The sequence below is a fragment of the Epinephelus lanceolatus genome, chromosome 24 (genome assembly GCF_041903045.1).
Source record: "Epinephelus lanceolatus isolate andai-2023 chromosome 24, ASM4190304v1, whole genome shotgun sequence".
NCBI classification, from domain to species: Eukaryota; Metazoa; Chordata; class Actinopteri; order Perciformes; family Serranidae; genus Epinephelus; species Epinephelus lanceolatus.
In genome coordinates this window covers 6,569,226-6,591,171 of record NC_135757.1, presented here as the reverse complement: position 1 = coordinate 6,591,171, position 21,946 = coordinate 6,569,226, and the positions used below count along the sequence as shown (strand labels likewise).

Sequence of the window (21,946 nt, the reverse complement as noted above, 5' to 3'; positions counted from 1 at the left end):
GACCTCACATTTAGTGGATGTATTGCAACAAGAAAGTGTCAAGTGTTAGCTATTGAGATCTATGGGACATATTTATTAGTAGTGCATTACTACCACCAGAAGTACACATTGTAGTGTATTGAGAGGGGACCGTTTCCCTGCTGAACGGCATGCTGGGTACTGCTGGATTTCTGTTGCTCAATACAGGACATTTAAGAACAAATGCAGAAAGAGGGACCAGAGATCTTCAATTGTTGCAAACTTTAACATTTCCGATGTAACTTTCACAATGAGAACTTTCATTCCAAAAAATAGCCTGGTCCCAAAGAGCTAGCTCTTAGGATAGAGGGGATGCAGCTATGTCATGGCAGGTGTTTTGCTAAGGACCCAAGAGAGTATCAAGTGTGAGCTATTGAGATCTATGGGACATATTTATAAGTAGTGCATTACTACCATCAGAAGTACACACTGTAGTGTAGTGAGAGGAGATTGTTCCCTGCCAAACAGCATGCTGGGTAAAGCTGGCTTTCTGTTGCTCACTTCAGTACATTCATGAACAAATGCAGAAACTCAAATATTTCAGGTGTCCAACACTTTCGTTCCAAGAAATATCCTGGTCCCAAATAGCTAGCTGTTAGCAGACGATGCATATACTTTAGCGTTGCAGCTATGTCATGGCAAGTGTAGCAATAGTCATGTTCCAACAGGGCGGTTTAAAAGTGGGCACTGCACGGGTTTGATTTATTGCAAATCTGTTTGTTGAATATGTTAAAAATAAGGGCCTCAATACAAAGCGAGTCCTGTGTGTCTACCCGTGTCACTCCAAATTTAGCCTGAGATGAATTTAAGAGTGAAAAGCACTGAAAAAATAAAACGTTGTGGATTTCACATTCTGATGGTCCTTCAGCGAGGAGTTGAGTCAGCAGTCGGAGAATACAAATGAACAATGATGAATATTGGCTTCCAGGCCTACTTATATAGTTTAAGGAGGAGTAATAGCCAGAAGTGATTTCATTACATGCACAGCTATGGCTAATGAGACATTTCAAGTTGAGTAAACTCACATGCTTTATTTACTTACTGCACAATACCTTGCGTGCTGTAACGGCAGCTTTTCCCATTTAAAATGCCTGCAGTGTGCACGGCTGCTTGTGCCCGTGAATTGTTTGTGCAGTTCTGCAAGCTGTGCAAATGTCTCCCCACGGATGTCAAATAGATTCTAATTAGCTCTGCAGAATTTAATGAACATACGCCGGTTGATCACTGGGGTAGCGCCCCAGCTGAATGGATGTGTAACCAATCACACTTTTCCACAGTTGAGAGGGGCTTGCTGCAGCAGAATCTCTCTCTGGCACATTCTGACTCTCCTTTTTCCCCTGTTTGCCGATGACTTTCACTCTGCATGTGTATCCCGGGACGCATTTCACCGAAGGCGATGGGGAGGCCCAGAAAGGGTGTTTAGTTTTTAACATCCATATGTATAAACATTTGTTTTCTTTCTTTGATTTTTATATTGATTTCCTCAGTCAAACCCATTTTCAGCTCTCGACGTTAATCAAATGTCACAGTACAGCTGATGCAGAAACCATTCCACCACTTGCATTACCTCACGTCTCCTGGGACCCGGCTGTAATCACATAGAAATGTATCAAAGCCACGTCTACATGCTCCTTATCCAAATGCCTCGTGGAGGTGCTCAGAGACCTGGGCACATTAAAACAAAAGGGCTCACCGTTATGCTCCACGGACCTGGATTATGTTTACACCTGCAATTAAATACACAGGGAAATCTGAGGTCTCTTTGCCTGTCAGCTTTTACTTTTAAAGGTACACTGGCATTTTGGGAAATATCCCAAGATGAGGAGATCAATATCAATTTCATCTCTATCAGTCCAGTGCAGAGAGCCAGAATGTGTTTAACTTAGCTTAGTGAAGCATAAACACAATTGTGAGATAAAGTTTTAAAGATTATGCAATGTAAAAAAAAAAAAAAAATCAATTGAAATGTTAAAAGGTATTAAAACTTGATTTTGGTGTCACATACTGCTGCCATACTGTCTTTTAACAGCTGCTGCTGTCATGAATATAGTATCTCAAGAGCGCCTCTGTAATTTCTTAAAATTTGGCACAAACATCCACTAATTTATTAGATTTTGGTGATCAAAGGTCACTGTAAACTCATACATCTCATTCTTGTGAATATGATATCTCAAGAGCGCATAGAGAGCAATTCATTTCAATTCAATTTTGGCACAAGTGCCCACTTGGACTGATTAGATTTTGATTGTCAAGATCACTGTGACTTTGCGGCCAGCTTCTCATGGATACAGTATTTCAAGTAGGCCCTGAGGGAATTTCCTCAGATTTTACACAAATGACCACATGGACTCGAGGATGAACTGATTAGATTTTGGTGGTTAAAGGCCAAGGTCACTGTGACCTTGCAACCATCTTCCCATGGATACGGTATTTCACGTAGGCCCTGAGGGAATTTCCTCAGATTTTACACAAACGACCATTTGAACACGAGGATGAACTGATTAGATTTTGGTGGTTAAAGGTCAAAGTCATTGTGATCTTGCAGCCAGCTTCTCATGAACATGGTTTTCAAGTAGGCCATGAGATAATTTCCTCAAATTTGACACAAACGTCCACCTAGACTCAAGGATGAACTGATTAGATCTTGATGGTCAAGGTCACTGTGACCTCTCTCCTCATGGAAACGGTATTTCAAGTAGGCCCTGAGGCAGTTTCTTTACATTTTACACAAACGACCACTTAGACTTGAGGATGAACTGATTAGATGTTGGTGATTAAAGGTCAAGGTCACTGTGACCTTGAAGCCAGCTTCTCGTGAACGTGATTTTCAAGTCGGCCATAAGAGAATTTCCTCAGATTTGGCACAAACGCCCACTTGGACTCAGTGATGAACTGATTAAAATTTGATGGTCAAGGTCACTGTGACCTTGCAGCCATCTCCTCATGGAAACGGTATTTCAAGTAGGCCCTAAGGTAATTTCTTTACATTTTACACAAACAAACACTTGGACTTGAGGATGAACTGATTAGATGTTGGTGGTTAAAGGTCAAGGTCATTGTGATCTTGCAGCCAGCTTCTCGTGAACATGGTTTTCAAGTCGGCCATATGAGAATTTCCTCAGATTTGGCACAAACACCCACTTGGACTCAGTGGTGAACTGATTATTGATGATTGATTGATTATTGATATTGATTGATTATTGATTTTGATGGTCAAGGTCACTGTGACCTTGCAGCCATCTCCTCATGGAAACGGTATTTCAAGTAGGCCCTGGGGCAGTTTCTTTACATTTTACACAAATGACCACTTGGACTCGAGGATGAACTGATTAGATATTGGTGGTTAAAGGTCAAGGTCACTGTGACCTTGAAGCCAGCTTCTGGTGAACATGGTTTTCAATTAGGCCATGAGATAATTTCCTCAAATTTGGCACAAACGTCCACCTAGACTCAAGGATGAACTGATTAGATTCTGATGGTTAAAGATCAAGGTCACTGACGTCACAAAAATGTTACACAAATGTGTCTTATTTATTGGCCATTTAGGTCAGCAAAAATGGCAGAAAAAAGAAAAACCGACACCTGATCATTTTTTAGTGCACCAAAATCACAAGTAAGTACAGAGACCCTGTAATATGAAAGGCAATCTAATAAAATCTTTAAAAAAGTCCTGGAGTAATAATGGCAATGTTTCATAATGGTGTCATTAGGCAAAGGAAGCACAGAGAGGCAGGGACAGTCAGACAAGGTCACAGAGTCTCAGTTAAGTTTGACATGCTGGTGTTTATTAGTGTTATGAAAAAAGAGATAGCTGTTAGCACCTAATGCAAAGGTAGCTTTCACACCAGACTGCGATTCACTCAGTGCACAGACACAGCATATACCCACAGATTTGTATCCGTGTACACAAACCTGGCCTGTCCTAGATCTGCAAATGTTGTTTCCTTTGATGCCGTGAAACAAACATCTCTCATTGTTAAAGTAAACAACAAGGAGAAGACTTGTTATTGGGAGACAAGTCACATCTCATCAAAGAGTTCCTCACTTAAATATGAGAAAAACCCAGATAACAGATTTATATTATTTACCTCCTTCACAGTGATTAAACAGGGCAACATCTGTGTGCGGCTGGCATCGTATGAACTATTAAGACGGAGGAATTTATAGGACGGAGAGTCCATTCAAGCTGCTGTCAAAGTTTTATTTTTGCACTCGTTCTTTTGCTTCAGTCTATAGTTAGTTTGCTCAGGTATTAAGTTGTTAATAGTTGAGCTGACCTTAAAGAACAGTTTTACCTTTTGTCTGTCACCATCAAAACCCATGACAAGTCTTCACCCATCGATATATTTGTGACAGTCACAAGCCACCAGCTTTCACTGTTGTCAAAATTCCTTTTTTTGGACTAATATAGAAAGCCAAAGCAGGGCTGTAGCTACTATTTAAAACAAGGAGGTCATGTCCTCTATTGTTTCTGGTAATGTGGCACAGAGTACGTTCTACAGTTACAACTACCCATGGGGGATTCTATCGGCTGATTGTGCTTTGAAACTGCTTTTAAACAATTGTGTTAGGAAATAACACTTACAGAGAAGTGAGCTGATCATTTGAGGAAGGTAGGATTTCCTGATGTTGGCCACTTGCTCTGGTGCCCGAACCCCCAGTCCTCGGCCCACCTTGTTCCGCATAGCATACAGTTTCAGGGTGCTGGACTTGTGATGAAACCTTCCATGCATTGTGAGAAGCTTCCTTGTCTTGATATCAGTGGCCTCTATCCCTTGCAGAAATGTCCACATGGACTTAACAATTAACTGATTAGATTTTGGTGGTCAAAGGTCAAGGTCACTGTGACCTTGCATTTATGTCATTCTCATGAATGTGATATGTCATAAAGGCCTTGAGGGAATTTTGTAAAATTTGGCACAAACATCCACTTGGACAAAACAATTAACTGATTAGATTTTGGTAGTCAAAGGTCAAGGTCACTGTGACCTCACCCATTTCATTCTCATGTATGGATGTCTCACGAATACAGTGAGGGAATTTCATCAAATTTGGCACAAATGCCCACACGGACTCAGGGACGAAGTGATTAGATTTTTGTGGTGAAATGTCAAGGTCACTGTGAACTTGCATTGATGTCATTCTCATGAATGTGATATGTCATAAAGGCCTTGAGGGAATTTCTAAAAATTGGCACAAACATCCATGTGGTAAAAACAATTAACTGATTAGATTTTGGTGGTCAAAGTTCACTGTGACCTCGTTCACCTCATTCTCATGACTGGAAATCTCACGAACACAGTGAGGGAATTTCATCAAATATGTCAGCAAAGCCCAGAATACATAGATGAAAGAAATGCTTAATGGGAGAGTGAACAGAAGCCAGAAGTGATATCAGTACCCCATCTTTCTGTCGTACATCATAGACATGTATTGTACTCTTCTTCCTACTATGACGTCATGATGCTTCAGCCATTCTACCTAAAGTGAATGTGCAGAAATCACAGTATGTTTTCACCTACCACTCTGCCGTTAGCCTCATCACTGCCACCAGAAGTAAGTAACAGTGCACGGTAATGGGAAAAGTTAAAATAGTCCCATTAAACTTGTAATTAGCTGCATAATAAAGTCGCAGCAAGACAAAACTGCAGCGCACGTGTTGTTGAACATGACTGATGACATTAGTCCAGGCAGCACTGTGTCTCTGTGAGCTCTGCTTTAATGGATTTTGGGGAGTCTGGGAGGCAAGGAGAACCTGCTGTAGTTGTGTCTGAGCAGCAAATGCATTTGGGGTTTTTACACAGGCGTTAATGATGATAGGAAAAAAATGACACTGGTGTCATCCTCTAAAATACCCTCAAATATGTCTAGTCTGTGGAGACAGGATGCAGCCTAGCCAACCACAGCTAATCTGCAGCTTAAGTGAAAAAAAGAGAAGTAGTGAAGGAATGTCCACATTTGTCTTTTTCAGTCATTATCATAATGTCATTCTTAGTGTGACTCATTGCTCTGCTGTCATCCAAAATCTGCCACATGAGATGACCCTCAAATGCACTGGCGTGGGCTGACGCCCTCTGACAGCTGTGTTGTGTTTGTTTCACTGCTGCACTGTCAGTTACGGGAGGTTATGTTTAACACCAGGCGTGCCCCATGTGGGCTTTAATGCTTCAGTCTAATTACTGACCTCAGCTGTGAGGAAACGCCTGACTTTGATTGTCTTCTCTTCACCTTCTCTCGTCCCTGTATTGTGCTTAGAGCCGGTCTGACCCAGCCTGGTGGGCGACTTCACATCTGACAGACACAAGTTTTATACAGGCTGAGCTGAGCTGACCTTGCTGAGCTTATCCCAAGCCATTCCCTTCCCATCATTCCCTTTGATAATTAACATTTCATCTGGGAGCTGCAGGAGAGATTATCGTCTTGACAGGGAGCACAATTAAGTATTATTACCGTCATGTTGTCAGTGTGCTCTGCCTCCTTCCATAGGATATGATAATAAAGGACATCCTCCCTGTATTACAGCGATAGATGATGTGGAAACGTCGCTTTATTCTTGTGATTACAACCATCTGTTTGCCAGATTGAGACACCAGAAAAGCATGGCTATTGGCTGCTTCATTTACAGTTAATTTGCCACTGACTGTGCGTGTGGACTCGCAGGGTGTTTGTTTGAGCTTTCATGCCCAGATAATGATTTCTCAGAGCTGAGTGCTGTGGACCAGAAAAGTGCATCCATAACCCTATAACATCACCTAAGGTTCTACGCAGACCAAAAACATGTTAGTTTTAGCATGTTGTTTCTTGAGCAGTTGCTCCTTAGGTTGACAAAAGTGTCCAAATAAAGAAGCAGTGTCTATTATTTAAGGAGATATAGTGCCATCTAGTGGTGAGGACTGCAGATTGCAACCAGCTGAAACTTCTCCTGGTTAGAATTCCCTCAGTGTTCATTAGTGATGTCCAAATGAAGCTTCATGAACCACCAGTTGTATTTGCCGAACCCACTAGATGGCGCTCTTGGGTCCACTCTGGCACTCTTTGTTCAACAAACAGTTGAAACCAAACTGCATTGCCATCCCTTGAGCCTTTTTCATTACACCAAGAGCGCCATCTAGTGGGTTCAGCAAATACAACTGGTGGTTCATGAAGCTTCATTTGGACATCACTAGTGTTCATTGTTAAGGAGGTTTATACCATGAGCCGAATTATCTGCAGGGGTCTCTTCCTCTTCCAAACAAATGGACCAGGTGATTTAAGACTGATATTTATAGAAGAAGGGAAATATATCCATTGGCTGTGATTGGTTGGTCCTCGTCACATGACATATGGTGTGTGTTGCAATGCGTCAGAGGTTGAACTCATTTTATTTCAAGGTGCAGCCGTCGCATCCTGAAAAGTAACTGCTTGGGAACGAGAATGCGCGGCAGTGGTGTTGCTCTGGTGTTTGAGCGTGCCTGTTGTGCATCTCCATTGAAAATAATTACTTTGACGGCGCAAAAAAACGCAGCATGTGCATGGCCCCTATAAGGTGTCTGAGTCCTATTCCTACACCAGTGCCCAAATTTAAGATCTGTATTCTTCACTACGTTGAACCTATTATGGGTCATTTATGCTACCCCTTCACAGTGATGTCCAAATGAAGCTTCATGCACCACCAATTGTATTTGCTGAACCCACTAGATGGCGCTCTTGGTGTAATGAAAAAGGCTCAAGGGATGGCAATGCAGTTTGGTTCCAACCCTTTGTTGAACAAAGAGTGCCAGAGTGGACCCAAAAAAATGGGTTCAGCAAATAGAACATTGTCGAATCGTGAAGCTTCATTTGGACATCACTACCACTTTGTATGAAAATAGATATGTCCACTTCAAACAATGTAAACACCTCTATCCTCATACTTCTGTGTATCGTTTATATTGGCATACATACAGCCAGTAGATGGCACTAGAGGGCAAAGTCAAAAGTTTTACACAACAGCAAACGAGGTGACGGTCAAGGAAGTCGTAATAGCGTTGTAGACGACAGGGGTCTGTGTAGTCACTTTATGTACCCCGACATGGATGGAAAATTCTTTTCAAAAATATTACCTATGGTCGTATCTCATTTGAACTGCTCTACACTGCCCCCACAATCTCCGGTGGTACTGCTTCTTCTTGGTCATATCTGTAAGCCCTCAGAAAATATGTATAAATATGGGTGAAATGGACACAGTGTAAGGACAGAAGTAGTGATGTCCAAATGAAGCTTCATGAAGCACCAGTTGTATTTGCTGAACCCATTAGATGGCGCTCTTGGTGTAATGAAAAAGGCCCAAGGGATGGCAATGCAGTTTGGTTTCAACTAGCAATGGCCAAATGAAGCTTCATGAACCACCAGTTGTATTTTCTGAACCCACTAGATGGCGCTCTTGGTGTAATGAAAAAGGCTCAAGGGATGGCAATGCAGATTGGTTTCAACTAGTGTGATACCAGGCCGATGCCCAGTGGTATCAGTGGGAAACGCAGCTGGACAACAACGTAGGTTTAGGGGGTTTAAAGTTGGAGTAGGTAGGGTGGGTTCGAGGGGTGTTGGAAGGGTTCAAGAATCCCAACCACATGCATTTGTTGTACATTTCTTGTGAAAACGGAAGTGTATTTTGAAAACAGATGATGCATGTAACCCAACCAGGGTACGTTGCATGTCATATGTAGACCTGGAAAGTCCATGACCAAACATCAATATGTAACAAGGTCGGAGTGAAAATGTGTTGGGCCTAGCAGTCTCATGGGAATTAGCAGGGTGTTTACTAGTGATGGCCAAACGAAGCTTCATGAAGCACCAGTTGTATTTGCTGAACCCACCAGATGGCGCTCTTGGTGTAATGAAAAAGGCTCAAGGGATGGCAATGCAGTTTGGTTTCAACTAGCAATGGCCAAATGAAGCTTCATGAACCATTTTCTTTATGTTTTGGGTCCACTCTGGCACTCTTTGTTCAACAAAGGGTTGAAACCAAACTGCATTGCCATCCCTTGAGCCTTTTATTACACTAAGAGCGCCATCTGGTGGATTCAGCAAATACAACTGGTGCTTCATGAAGCTTCGTTTGGCCATCACTAGACAGAAGGCTCCGTCCATTTCCATCTCTGTATCTAACGTTTAGCATAAATGTGCCCTTCAGATCATTTTTAAAGTGGCCTTAAACTCTATGTCACTGAAACACTAACTGTATTTAATGTGTCAGTGATGTCATGATCTGCTGTGGGGCTTACATAGCTTAAGTATCAGTCCCAATATGATCAGTTGGATTTGATTGGTGCATGTCTAACACATATCTGTTGTTCAGTGTACATGTACCAGATTCTAAATCAAGACCAAGAAAGCCCACATCATGCTTCTTGCAACTTTGAGCTCAAAAGGGAAAATTCAGACATCTCTCCACTTGCAGCATGAGTGATGTCATGATATTAAATGCATTGACTCATATGGCTCTCTGGCCTGTGAACATTTTGTGCTCAAAGCTCAAGCACTTGGCATTCTGCTGGGTCACCGTCTGTCAACAGAGCTGCAGTGCCATTTCACTCTGTGTCATTTGTGTCACTCACGCTGCTCCGCCGTCATCTGATGCTGCTACTTTTTTAACATAAAACTGTGTACAATAACACGCTGTGGCATTTAGATAACACGCTGATGGTATTTTCAGGAGTTGGCAGGAATTCATTTTAAATTTCAACCGAGATGTTTTGTGCAGATTAAGTCAGTTTAGCTGCTCCAAATGGAACTGAGTGACTCTGCTCATATTTGGTGCTGCAATTGCATTTCTGTTGTCAGGTGAAAATCTCTTGTGTCTCCAAAAGGACATTTCATCAACTTGTTCAATTTGATCACACAGATTTTGGACTTTATCCTGTAGGATTTACAGATTTGGAGGAATTGACCTCAGTCCAAATACCGATGTTGAGAATGTATTATTTCAGTTATTAAAAAAAATAAAATAAACTTAACTGACCTTTCTGTACGCATTTATATATTTTTTATACTGTCACAGCTTTTGCACCAAAATATACAATTATTACACATTTCCAACTAAGCAGTTCCTCCATGTACGCTGTGTAGTACATTGTAGGAGAAAACATGACCATACTACACTAAAAAAATACAGTGGTTGCTGCACAGGTCTGACCCATTCATACATTCACATACAGTGGTTACCACTTTGTATTAAAATCCCCTGATTACATTAATAATCACATCATGATATAGAACAATTAATGAATGGGTCAGGCAGAGGTAGTGATGTCCAAATGAAGCTTCATGAACCACCAGTTGTATTTGCTGAACCCACTAGATGGCACTCTTGGTGTAATGAAAAAGGCTCAAGGGATGGCAATGCAGTTTGGTTTCAACCCTTTGTTGAACAAAGAGTGCCAGAGTGGATCCAAAGAAAATGCTTCATGAAGCTTCATTTGGCCATTGCTAGCTGAAACCAAACTGCATTGCCATCCCTTGAGCCTTTTTCATTACACCAAGAGCGCCATCTAGTGGGTTCAGCAAATACAACTGGTGGTTCACGAAGCTTCATTTGGCCATCACTGGTAAACACCCTGCTAATTCCCATGAGACTGCAAGGCCCAACACATTTTCACTCCGACTTCGTTACATATTGATGTTTGGTCATGGACTTTCCAAGTCCACATATGACATGCAACATACCCCGGTTGGGTTACATGCATCATCTGTTTTCAAAATACACTTCTGTTTTCACAGGAAATGTACAACGAACATAGGTGGTTGGGATTCTTGAGCCCTTCCAACACCCCTTGAACCCACCCTACCTACTCCGACTTTAAATCCCCTTAACCTACGTTGTTGTCCAGCTGTATCTCCCACTCATACCGCTGGGCATCGGCCTGGTATCACGTCAACGTGAAAAGATATCTTTTTTTCAATTGTGTCTGACGCCGGAAGTTACCACCCAAGTGCCGGTATTCGATGACTTTGGAAAGGCCATATGCACATGCAGAAACTGAAGAAGAGGAAGAAACTGAAGAAGAGGAAGAAAAGAAGGGAGAGAATTGAGTCTGGGTTTTATGAAGAAATTTCTTAAAAAGGGATTGTTTTTATTGTCATGGCCTATAACAGTCATCTTCTTCCACCAATTACTAGTGCATGAAACTGCGCATATACCGTAAAATTCGGAATATAAATCGCACTGGCATATAAGTCGCAGTCTATTTTTTAAGGTCTCAAACAGGGAAAACAAGGTTTACATCTCTGGGCAAATGGATTTCTTTATCTTAGAGAAAATGGGGTGTTGCAGTGTGGTGGTTGCAGATAGCGAGCACGCACCTGTCAATTTAGCATGATTCTGATTAACTAACACGCACACAGTGGCAAGAACTACATTTGCCGATGTGCACTTGCCATGAATCCAATGGTAATTTTGCGTGTGCAAAGTAAGAATATTTCTTTGCGCATTAATAAATGAGGCCCTGGTTTCATGTACTTCAAGTCATCGCAAAGTGTCTTGTGTTTTAAACCAAGACGCTGAACCGAGAGCAGTGAGTACCAAAACGTAAAAAAGTTAAATAATTATTAAGTTGCTTAAAACAGCTAAGAATCAATTAGTGCGGCCACTTGTTAGACCTCCTGCTTCAGCGCTGTTCAAACCTTGTGGTTGCATCCCTCTGTGCTTTGTCATGACTGACCTACATTACGCTCCTAGCCCCTGTCAAGGTAGAATTAATACAAATAGGGGAAGGGAGGGATTAATGTTCCTCCCCCAGCAGTGGGAGTGCTGCTGCTGATGAAAGGCTTCCTCTGTGCTCAGTAAGAGATCACAGTGTCACTGACAGCACAGAAAAAAAACTCCTTGGATACAAAAAAAAAAAAACAAAAAACAATGAAATTCTTCATCAGTTACTGGCCAAGCATATAGCAGTTATTACATATTGTGTTCAATTGTCTTTTCAGTCTACATTGAATGTTATACGCTAAAAATAAATTTGTGACCTTTCAAAATTATTTAATAATTAGAATTACCACCTTGTGGTTGTATGCCTCCGCCAACCAGAAGCTACATATTCTAAAATGTGGATGCGTCACACACATCTTCAACCAAGCAGCACAGATTCAAGATAGACACCCAAGATTAGAGTCACCATCATCCACCTTCTTTGCCTGAGATATGGTGTTGAATAATGGCCAGAAAGGTCACCATGAAGTTTAAAAGTTTTAACCTATGAGTCATTTGTGTGAAATGGTATCATAATTAGTTCATGAATGCTTGAGTTATGACCATAAACATGTTTTGTGAGGTCACAGTTACCTTTGCCCTCGAACATCATATTCGTTCATTGTTGAGTCCAAGTGGAGGTTTCTGCCAAATTTTTCAAAATGTTTGGAGAAAGTTTGGGGAACTTCCCTCAAGGCCTTCTTGAGATACCATGTTCACAAGACTGAAATGGACGTGAGGTCACAACGACCCTGACCTTTGACCAACAACATCTAATCACATCATGTTTGAGTCCAAGTGGACATTTGTCCCCAATTTAACAAAACGCTAGGGGAAAGTTTGGGGAAATTCCCTCAAAGCTGTTTTGAGATACCACATTCACAAGAATAAGACAGTCGCAAGGTCACAGTGACCACGACTTGTGACAACCAAAATCTAATCTGTTCATCCTTGAGGCCAAGTGAATGTTTGTGCCAAATTTGATGAAATTCCCTGAAGGTATTCTTGAGATTTTGATTCATGAGAATGAGGTGGACAAGGACACAGTGACCTTGACCTCTGACTACCACTTGTTACAGTGCAGTGCTCTATTGGGAAACCTTGGGCTCTGACTTTAATGTGGTTGTCACCTGACACGCGCCCCCCACCTAAACACCAGTGCAGAGCATGATGGGTGTATATGTATGCAGAACATACAGTTTTTTGCAACCTGGTGGAAAAAAACAAAACCGTCTTGTGGTTTAGAATTAATTTCTTTCTAAAAAGGCAAATATGATAGTGGTGTGTCAAATCAAAATGGCCATCTACCACAGACTCATATTCATTTGTTTGGGTATTTAATACAGAACCACTTATGTAGTGGTGTAATTGTAATTGTAACCAGTTATAACACTGCACTGACTCTCTAACTTTCTGTGAAATCACTGGGGAATCATGGGACTCTTGAAATGAAGTGAGTTACCCTTTCAGTCTGTGCCCAAAATGTCTTCATTTCACAAATAAAATCCAAGTATCATTATAACACTGCATTAACCAAACGCTTGTCAGCGCCTGTCAAGTTGACACCATTTGTTTGAATTTCTTGTTAGCAATCCAGTTGAAAGCCTAGACAGCTTTTTCGTCATATAATTAACCCTGCAGAGTATTTGTAATGTGTAACATTGGAGTGTTTTTCCATGTCAGTATTGACAGCTTTCCTTCAGGTCTAATTCCCTGATAGACACAGCGGGGATAAAATGTCCAGCCAGCCTTACTTTAAGCAATATTCCATTTTTTAACCATCTTGCATTTGAAATACTGTCAGTCCTTTGAAACCATGAACTTGTCAGTGGAATGAATGGCCATCAGGGTGCCAACATGAGCCATGCTGTGCTCGCAATCACTTCTCTCTCACTTTGAGTCTTTCTCAGAATGTGAACAAGAACTTTTATCAGTTCGTGTGGCTCTTTTTTGAGGCATACCAGTCTGATATCAGAGGCTGATTCAATTCAGTTCCAACTGAAGTGTTTTCAACTGTACCCTTGATGGCACCCCGCAAAAACTGCTCAGGAATGGCCCAAGGAACGTGACAAAGAGCTCAAGACATTGACCTAGCATTCAAATTCCCCAGATCCCAATCTGATCAAGCATCTGTGGGACAAACCAGTATTCTAGAGGTCCTTTGTCCAGGCCTCAACAGGTCAAGGAGCCAAGTCGGATCTACAGTGGAGCCTCTGACCTGTTGAGGCCTGGAGAGAGGACCTCTGGGGGTGTCCCTTGGTGTCTGGCACCATGGCATGGTCAACAGATCCTTTGATTCCCGTGGGTTGCGAGGTAAGGTATCGGCATGCCCAATGGATGCTTGATCGGATTGGGATCTGGCCAGGTTAAATCGGCTAAACTAAAACCTCTCCACTTTCTTGTAGCAGATGAGCTGAAAGGTGTGATTCAGCAATCACTATCAGACGATATTGCCAGCAACTTTGTAATTCTGTTTGCTGGCCTGAGCACCTATTGATGTTAAATTTCGTATGTCAGTGTAACAGACAAAGCCTTAAAAACGTCTCCTGGTGCCATGACCTGAACCCATCAGAAGGTCAACGTTTTTTAATTTACTTCTCATTTTTAGGGCATTTCCTGCCATTTCCAGTCTCTGTGTGTGTAATGCTTGCATGTGATGAGAGCTGTTTAGTTTGAGTGCCTCTCTGATGCGAAACAGTCTGTGAAATTGCACTTTGTCTTCATATTTCTCTTTGACAGTTTTACTGTGGGGGAGCGGGCATAAATATCGATATGGGAACGGATTTAAGGATGTTTCAATGTCAATTTATGGCTCACTGTCAGAGTGGAAACAAGGATAATGCATGTGAGTCCATGCTGGCACCACACGTCAAAATGATGTAGTAAAGATGCTGGAGTCTTACGTCGGACCAGTGTTAATTTTGACAGCTATTATAGATTTAGTCTTGGGACAAAAATGCTTATTTTAGCCACTTTTATCCTTCATAGTTTTAGTGCACTGTTAGTCGACAAAAATTCAAAACATTTTCGGAAATCGGGTAAGTAGGTTAGAATGTCACATTGTGCGGATGTTGACGGTATTGAATTTTGCAGATGCTTGGTTTTGTTCCTTGTATCTTATGACTAATTGTCATTTTTCCATGTCAAGATGATGTTGGGATGATACGTTACGAAGAGGTTGGATTTTGGTTACTTTACAACACAACTTAAAACCATCTTGAAAAAAACAAAATCCAAGGCAACTCTTCTCTGGTGCAAAAGTTAAAAGGCCTTTATTAAATGGCTAGTTCATGATGAACATTAAAATCACCAACATGTTTCGGCCATGCTCACTGGCCTTCATCAGGGCATAAAGCTGCAGGGTTCACAGGTGGCCTAAATGAGGCCCTACTCAGACATGGGTGGAGCCAATCAGCACTCCATTTGCCAGACTGCAGGCATATAAGCAAAACTCCCTTTACACAATGCACTCATAACTAGAAACCTGCATTATAGGGCCAGTAGGCAAACAATGAGAATATAACAGATATAATTAGAAAAAATCACAATAAACCATCAATAGGTCAAATTCTATAAGGAGAACAAAAAAATATATATACATAGACTGCATTCAGAAGCAGAAGTAACATATGAAAAATAATAGAATATATACATAAAATACAAAAAAGAGACAACCAAAATAAGAAAAAAAGAAAAAAAAAGACACTAAATATATGCAAACAGATATACGAAGTAGGGAACCTTTACATAGGCAGTATTAATTTACAAAAATGGAGTAAGGTCAAGGTCCTCATTAATTCCTGGATATACAGTAGCTTTCAGTTTGAAAATCCATTCCATCTCTTTTTGATTGAGACGTTTCTGTCTATCCCCTCTTCTATCTGCCTCAGGGATATGGTCAATGCCCATAACCAACACAGAGGAGGGGTCATTGCCATGATGTTCTTTGAAATGTTTAGCCATAGGGTAGTCCAGGTTACCTATCCTGATTGCATACTTATGTTCTGCAAGTCTATCTTGTAACCTGCGTTTAGTACGGCCAATGTAAAAGATTCGACATACCTGACATTCAAGTTTGTAAATCACAAAGGTGGTTTTACAATTGATGAAATGATGAATACGATATGTTTCATTTCAAACTTCAAAGGTTTTAGATTTAACAATATTATTACAATGAGGACAATGGCCACATCTGTAACAGCCCTTAAGTTCAGATTTTAGCCAGTTATTGGGACGTGCAGCTGGTAAATGATAGATAAACAACTTAAAACCAATAAAATACCAACCTCATTTGTCATCACTATTCAACATCAATTCACGTTGGCATTAGGTGCTGTCATGACATTACATTCGGCCACCCAAACTCACAACCTCAATTGGATATTTCATATCCAAAAGGTAAAATATCAACTGTCAACAATGTCTTGAACTCGAGGAGGAACTGATTAGAATTTGGTGGTCAAGGGTCAGAGGTCAAGGTTCTCAAAAACAGTCTAAAGAAATTTGTTCAAATTTGGCACTGTCCAATGTGCACTCCGACTCAATGATGTACTGACTAGTTCTTGGTGGTCATAAGTCAAAGGTCAAGGTCACTGTGACCTTGTCTGTCTCGTCCTCGTGAACACAATATCTCAAGAACACCTTCAAGGAACTTCTTCAAATTTGACACAAACATCCCCTTGTACTACAAAATGAAGTGTTTAGAATTTTATGGTTAGAAGTCAAAGGTCAAGGTCAGTGTGACCTTACAAAATATGTTTTTGGCCATAACTCAAGAATTCATATTCTCTTAACGACAAAACTTCACACAAATGTCTAATAGGCTAAAATAATGAGGTGATTACATTTCATATCCAAAAGGTCAAAAGTCAACTTCACTGTGGCATCATGATGTTCTGCATACAAGACTTTTCTGGACATTATTCAGCATCATATCTCAGAACAGAAGCGGACATATTTGGTCAGATACTGAATTGGTGACACTAATCTTGGGTGTCCACCTTGATTGTATAGATCTTCTGTGCTGTCGGAGGGACCATGGGTGTGAGGCGTCCATGTTTTCACAGAGGTTATGTTTCTTATGTCATTCAAAGCATGTGAAAACATACCTTATGATGGCATTATGTATGAGGCACAGAAATACGGGTCATATTGCATCCCATATTGACTCTGTAAAGGAATAGTACATGTTAATTTTCAGTATTGGATGATCCCGTATCATACGTGACAGGTGCAACCCTCATTACAGCTTATGACATTGAGGCATGACAACTTCAACTTTCATCTGCTACATTTAAAGGTCTTTTTTTAAGGGTCTCTTAAGTTTCTGATCAGTCTGTGTTTTTCAGACATTGTCCCTAATGTATCTCTAGGCGGTAGGCTGTGCGGTCTATTTTCGGGGCAGAGCACTTTGAAATGAAGCTTTGACTAATCATCACACATCCTGCGGAGCGCCTGGTAGGCATGCTCCTCTTCTCGGCTCCTTTGAGGTGAAGGATGAGATGGGAGAGGAAAAAAGGGTAACAGAAGAAAAATGAGTAGGAGCGGGCGAGGAGGTGGGGAGGGGTGAGTGGAGAGCAGCGGCAGGGCCTGTGGTCATCCTACAGGGTGTATGAGGCTGCCAGAGGCCTTGTAATCCTCCCCCACCCCTGCCCTCCTTTCCTCTCTATCATCCCCTCCACCTCACCATGACAAACCGGATCTGCTCTCTATCAAAGAGCCACAGGCTACCTCTCCTCTTTTTCCTCCTTTCTTACCCAGCAGCCCTCATCCCATTTGTCATTTACACTGCCTCGGTCTTGGTCAGCTCGCAGGGACAGGCTGTCGCTGCCAGGCTTGGCCGCCGTGCTCATAGGCCTGGCAAGGAGGAGCCACCAGTTCCCCCAGTGGCAGCATTTAGAAAGCCACTTAATGGGTTTAGGCGCATTTGCTAATTTGTCAACAAGTTTCGGATGTTGAGCTCGCTGCCAGGACGGTTGGTCTGGCACTTGACTGGAAGGGATCTCTATTGGCCGACCGTTTCTGTAGCCATGGGTGAATCAAATTCAAAGGCCTTTGCATACTTGACTGTTTGTATGTTGGCGCTTGAGGCAGCAGACCTCAATGCTGAATGGCTAATGTGCAACTCATGATTCTTATTGTCCTGGGCTTTAATGTAGATGGATTATTAATGCAAGACGGAAGACAGTTATGGGTGATGCTTTAAATAATAATAGCTTTATGGTGGCTCTCAGCCCCAGGTCTACTGGTTCCTGGAAAATAGTGCATTTCTTGGGGACTATTTTCAGCGGTGGATTAATCCACATTTGCTGCTCTTGTATTTAAGGGCAGCAGGATGATATGTGGGATTGATTCGAAATAAAACTACAGTGATTGTGTTGATAGTAATGAAGGAACATGTCACCCAGTGCAGCAGTGTGGCTCACTGAGGTGTTTTCAATAGTTTTTGGACAGTAATAGAGCTCTGTGGCACAGAGAACGAAAATATATCAGCCTTTGATACACACACAATAGGCATACTGATGCCTATTATATCATATTCCATCTCTGGCGATACACTCCTGAAACCCCACCCACTGGACCTTTAAACAGCGAAGGATGCATATCAGGCAGATTTCAGGCCTGGAGACTCTCAGTCTAGATTAAATCAATGTCAAAAACCTTTCAGAAGTAAAGTTGAAATATGTTTTTCTCTTGTTTGTTTTCATCAATCCAGGGTTTCTAAGCACAGGAGACCAGGCGGCCAAGGGCAACTACGGCCTGCTGGATCAAATTCAGGCTCTCAGGTGGATCAAAGAAAACATCCAGGCCTTCAAAGGAGATCCGAAGAGAGTGACCATTTTTGGTTCTGGCGCCGGGGCATCGTGCGTCAGCCTGCTCACCCTCTCGCATTACTCAGAAGGTACGTCTGCTTGCTCACAGACATGGACAGCCACACAGAGATATGCTGACATGCAGAGGGCCTTTCCATCATATAAATGTGCATCATGCATTGATACTCCACATCAAGAACATGTTCACAGTGAGCTTTAGTTTTGCTTCCTTTAAGGCAGGTCTGGACTGATTTACATATTCAGGCATTTGATGATGTGTTTAACTGTAGAGAGGTAAATCAAAGCTAAAAGCAAAGACAAGCAGTTTTTCATCCTTAGCAAAAGTGACATGAAACTGGAATCTGATGAATGGAAAAACTAATTGTCTGACATAAATTTGGCAAAGATAATCATGGCTGTAGATTTCTAGAGAGATGGAATCTCTGACCAGTCTTGTCTTTGCCTGATTTCAGACAGAACTGTCTACTTGTTTCACTCTGTTTACCTCTTCAGTCTGACTTTGCGTCCACCCTGACCGATTTCAGTGGGAGTAAGGGGGTTTACTTTTTTCCTAACCAATCACAAGAGACCAATGTATCTGCCTGAATGGGTCCACACCATTACATCACCAGTGTACGCTGTGGTGCGCCGAATAGGTAGAGTCTGCACACCCTTTGACAGAAGATGTCAATTTAGAATAACCTCAGTAGTAGCGTCTGTCTCATCTATGGTGCTCGCCATGGTTGTTATTGCTCCTCAATGGTTCTGGCGCACCATTTGACAGCAGCTTTAGTCCAACCCATGGCACTGATTGGCTAATTGAGTCCCACTGCAGCACTCATTGGTTGTTTTTTTATGTTAACTAACATCACAATGCCAAACCAGTATCAGTCGACTCAAAGTTAGTGGAGTGGGCGGATTTAAAGGTCTGGACTTAAGCAAGTCTAGCTTCACCAACCCTGTCCAACTCAGTCTCACTCTGAAGGCGTCGAAAAACGCCATCCTTTTGCATCTTCATGATACACAGCCAGTTGCCATTATTGTTTAATAGCACCTGGCGGCATCAAGTTGAAAATGGTGGGACAACAACGAAAGTTAAGATGCCAAAAGTCCAAGTAGGGCAGTCAGAAGGGGTGGTGGATGAGTCCGACAACCACCAACTTTCATGTAGGAGGCCAGCGTTTGCTTCCTGTAAGACTGTAAAGCCAAACCCTGATTTTTTTTTTTTTCCTAGACCCAACCATATGTGTGTGTTTGCTAAACGTAACCAACTGCGTTTGTTGTAGAAGGGCAAAAAACATCAGTTCAAGGTGCTGTACCGACGTACTGCATTTATTTTGAAAGAGACTGTATGTAAACTGTACATTTCCTGTAATAACACGTTAATTGACAAAGCGTCCCAGAACGTCCACAACCAACACGCTCAGGGTACCTTGCACGTCAAAGCTTGACGTGGAAAGTCCATGACCAAAGGTTGATATTTGACGAGGTTGCAGTGAGAATGTCACATCAGGGACCTCGGCCCAGATACGAGTACACCTGACCCCAAAGTCCAGTTTGTTTGATTAGTGTTAACACTGTCTACCATACCTTGGCACGGTTGGTTGATCCATGTCTGAATCAACTTGAAGAGCTGGTCCTGAGTACGCAGAAGTGGACTGCTATTTAAAACAAGTAGTAGTTGGTGAGTGATGCGAACTGTACCCCCGTACACACAAACCATACTCGAGACTACCTTTTCAAATACTTCACACAGTATCCTCATACAATGGTTCACATGATATCCTACGAATTACTCCCCCACAAATGAAGGTGCATTCTTAACGTTACGTAATTAATGTAATGTAATTAAAGTAAGTTCTTGTTGTTAGGTTTAGGGAAAAAATATGGTAAGGACATATCGTAAAATGTCTACTCAGAGTTCACATGGTTCCAAACACCAGTCTCCTGAAGAAAGTCCTGTGTTTTGTGACCCATTCGATTACTTCAATGAACTGTAGACACTGGTGGTTTAACGGATGAAGGGAAATGCCTGAAAATCTGGATGTGACATGGAGGGACGGTTCTGGTGACAGAAGGAACCCTAAGTGCTGAATGTGATGAGCAAAGGAACAGAATGGGATTGAGGCGGCTCGCATCAATTCAGCACTGACATAGCAGTTGACAGCAGCCAAGAGAAGAAAAGCTTGACAGCAGTGACATGATTGGCTCAGGGAAATCATGGCAAAATCTGGTTGGTTTAACCGAAAGAGTGAATGCCCATTAAGCTGGAAGAGAGTGGGAGAGAATGAATGAGAAGCATAAAGAGTCTTTCTGAATGAACTTCTGCCAAGCTTCATTAAACACTGTATAACCACCAGCAAACACACACCAGAAGCACAAAAAGAGAGCAGCACTTTAGTAGCAAGAAGAATGCGCTGAATCAGTTCAGCAGCATCAGTTAATAAAACAGCCTGTTCTGTAACTTCATCAGATTATTCATGGCATCATATGTGATCACCACATACGGAGACAACAACCGAAGTATGTGTTCATTCAAGTGTGTATTCTGCCTCAGTCTTAAAGCATTCGAGGAGAAGGGACGACTGAGAATGGATTCCGGATTATCATATTGTATTTCTATCTTTATTTATATGTATTATTAATGGGTGTTTTAAGTAAAAAAATCCAAAAGATCTTTTTTTCCCTGGCTCTTACAGCGCTTGTAGCTTTCACAAATGAATAGTTTCGTGCAACTTATACAACCAGCGAGGAAAATCTCCTGACCAATCTGTCAGGAAAAAAAGGAGGATTTGGAGGATTGGATCCCAAAAAGTGCTGCTGCAGTTCCGAGGCCATTTTCCTCTCTGTGTGTAACAAATACAGGCTGTATGAAAATGCAGCTTCCCCCAAAATCAACCTTTTTATCCTGCTGGAAGAGGTTCATTGAATTTGCCTTATAGGCAATCAGAGTAAGGGAGACTTTCTATTTGCTCCTTTGTCTTGCGTCGCAGTTATTAGGTCTGTTTCATTTTTCTTATCTTGCATTTGAGAGAATAGGACTGTCTTACTTTACATTTAGATAAAAATCCTCATGTTGTGATGGGCAGCAATCATGGCTGAGGGAGCCGACAAACATGCCGTGCCTCACCAAGTACTTTGGTAGGGCTGTTGCGAAAAGTGAATTTTGCCGACTGTGATTAAGGGTGGCTCAACAGTGTGATACGCCATATTAGTGCCATTATTTGTTACGAGTTTGCAGCTTATTTAAAGGGCCGGTGTGTAGGATTGAGGGGGATACAATGGCAGAAATGGAATATGATATAATCAGAACGTTTTCTGTCAAGTGTTTGTACTTTTTACTATGAAAAGTAACGCACCCAAATTCATACATATCCCATGCATTTTAAAAGGCTGCAATCACTTGACTAAA

At 41.7% G+C, this 21,946-nt stretch overlaps 1 protein-coding gene across 2 annotated transcripts in view; it reads left to right on the top strand.

The window, feature by feature from the left end:
* Positions 1 to 21,946, top strand: part of nlgn4xa (neuroligin 4 X-linked a) — a 151,296-nt gene that overhangs the window by 108,476 nt on the left and 20,874 nt on the right. For both annotated transcript variants that reach the window (XM_033616120.2, XM_033616121.2), the window contains one exon: positions 18,438 to 18,623. In XM_033616120.2, coding sequence (XP_033472011.1) covers positions 18,438 to 18,623 — 186 coding nt within the window. The remainder of the gene's footprint in view (positions 1 to 18,437; positions 18,624 to 21,946) is intronic.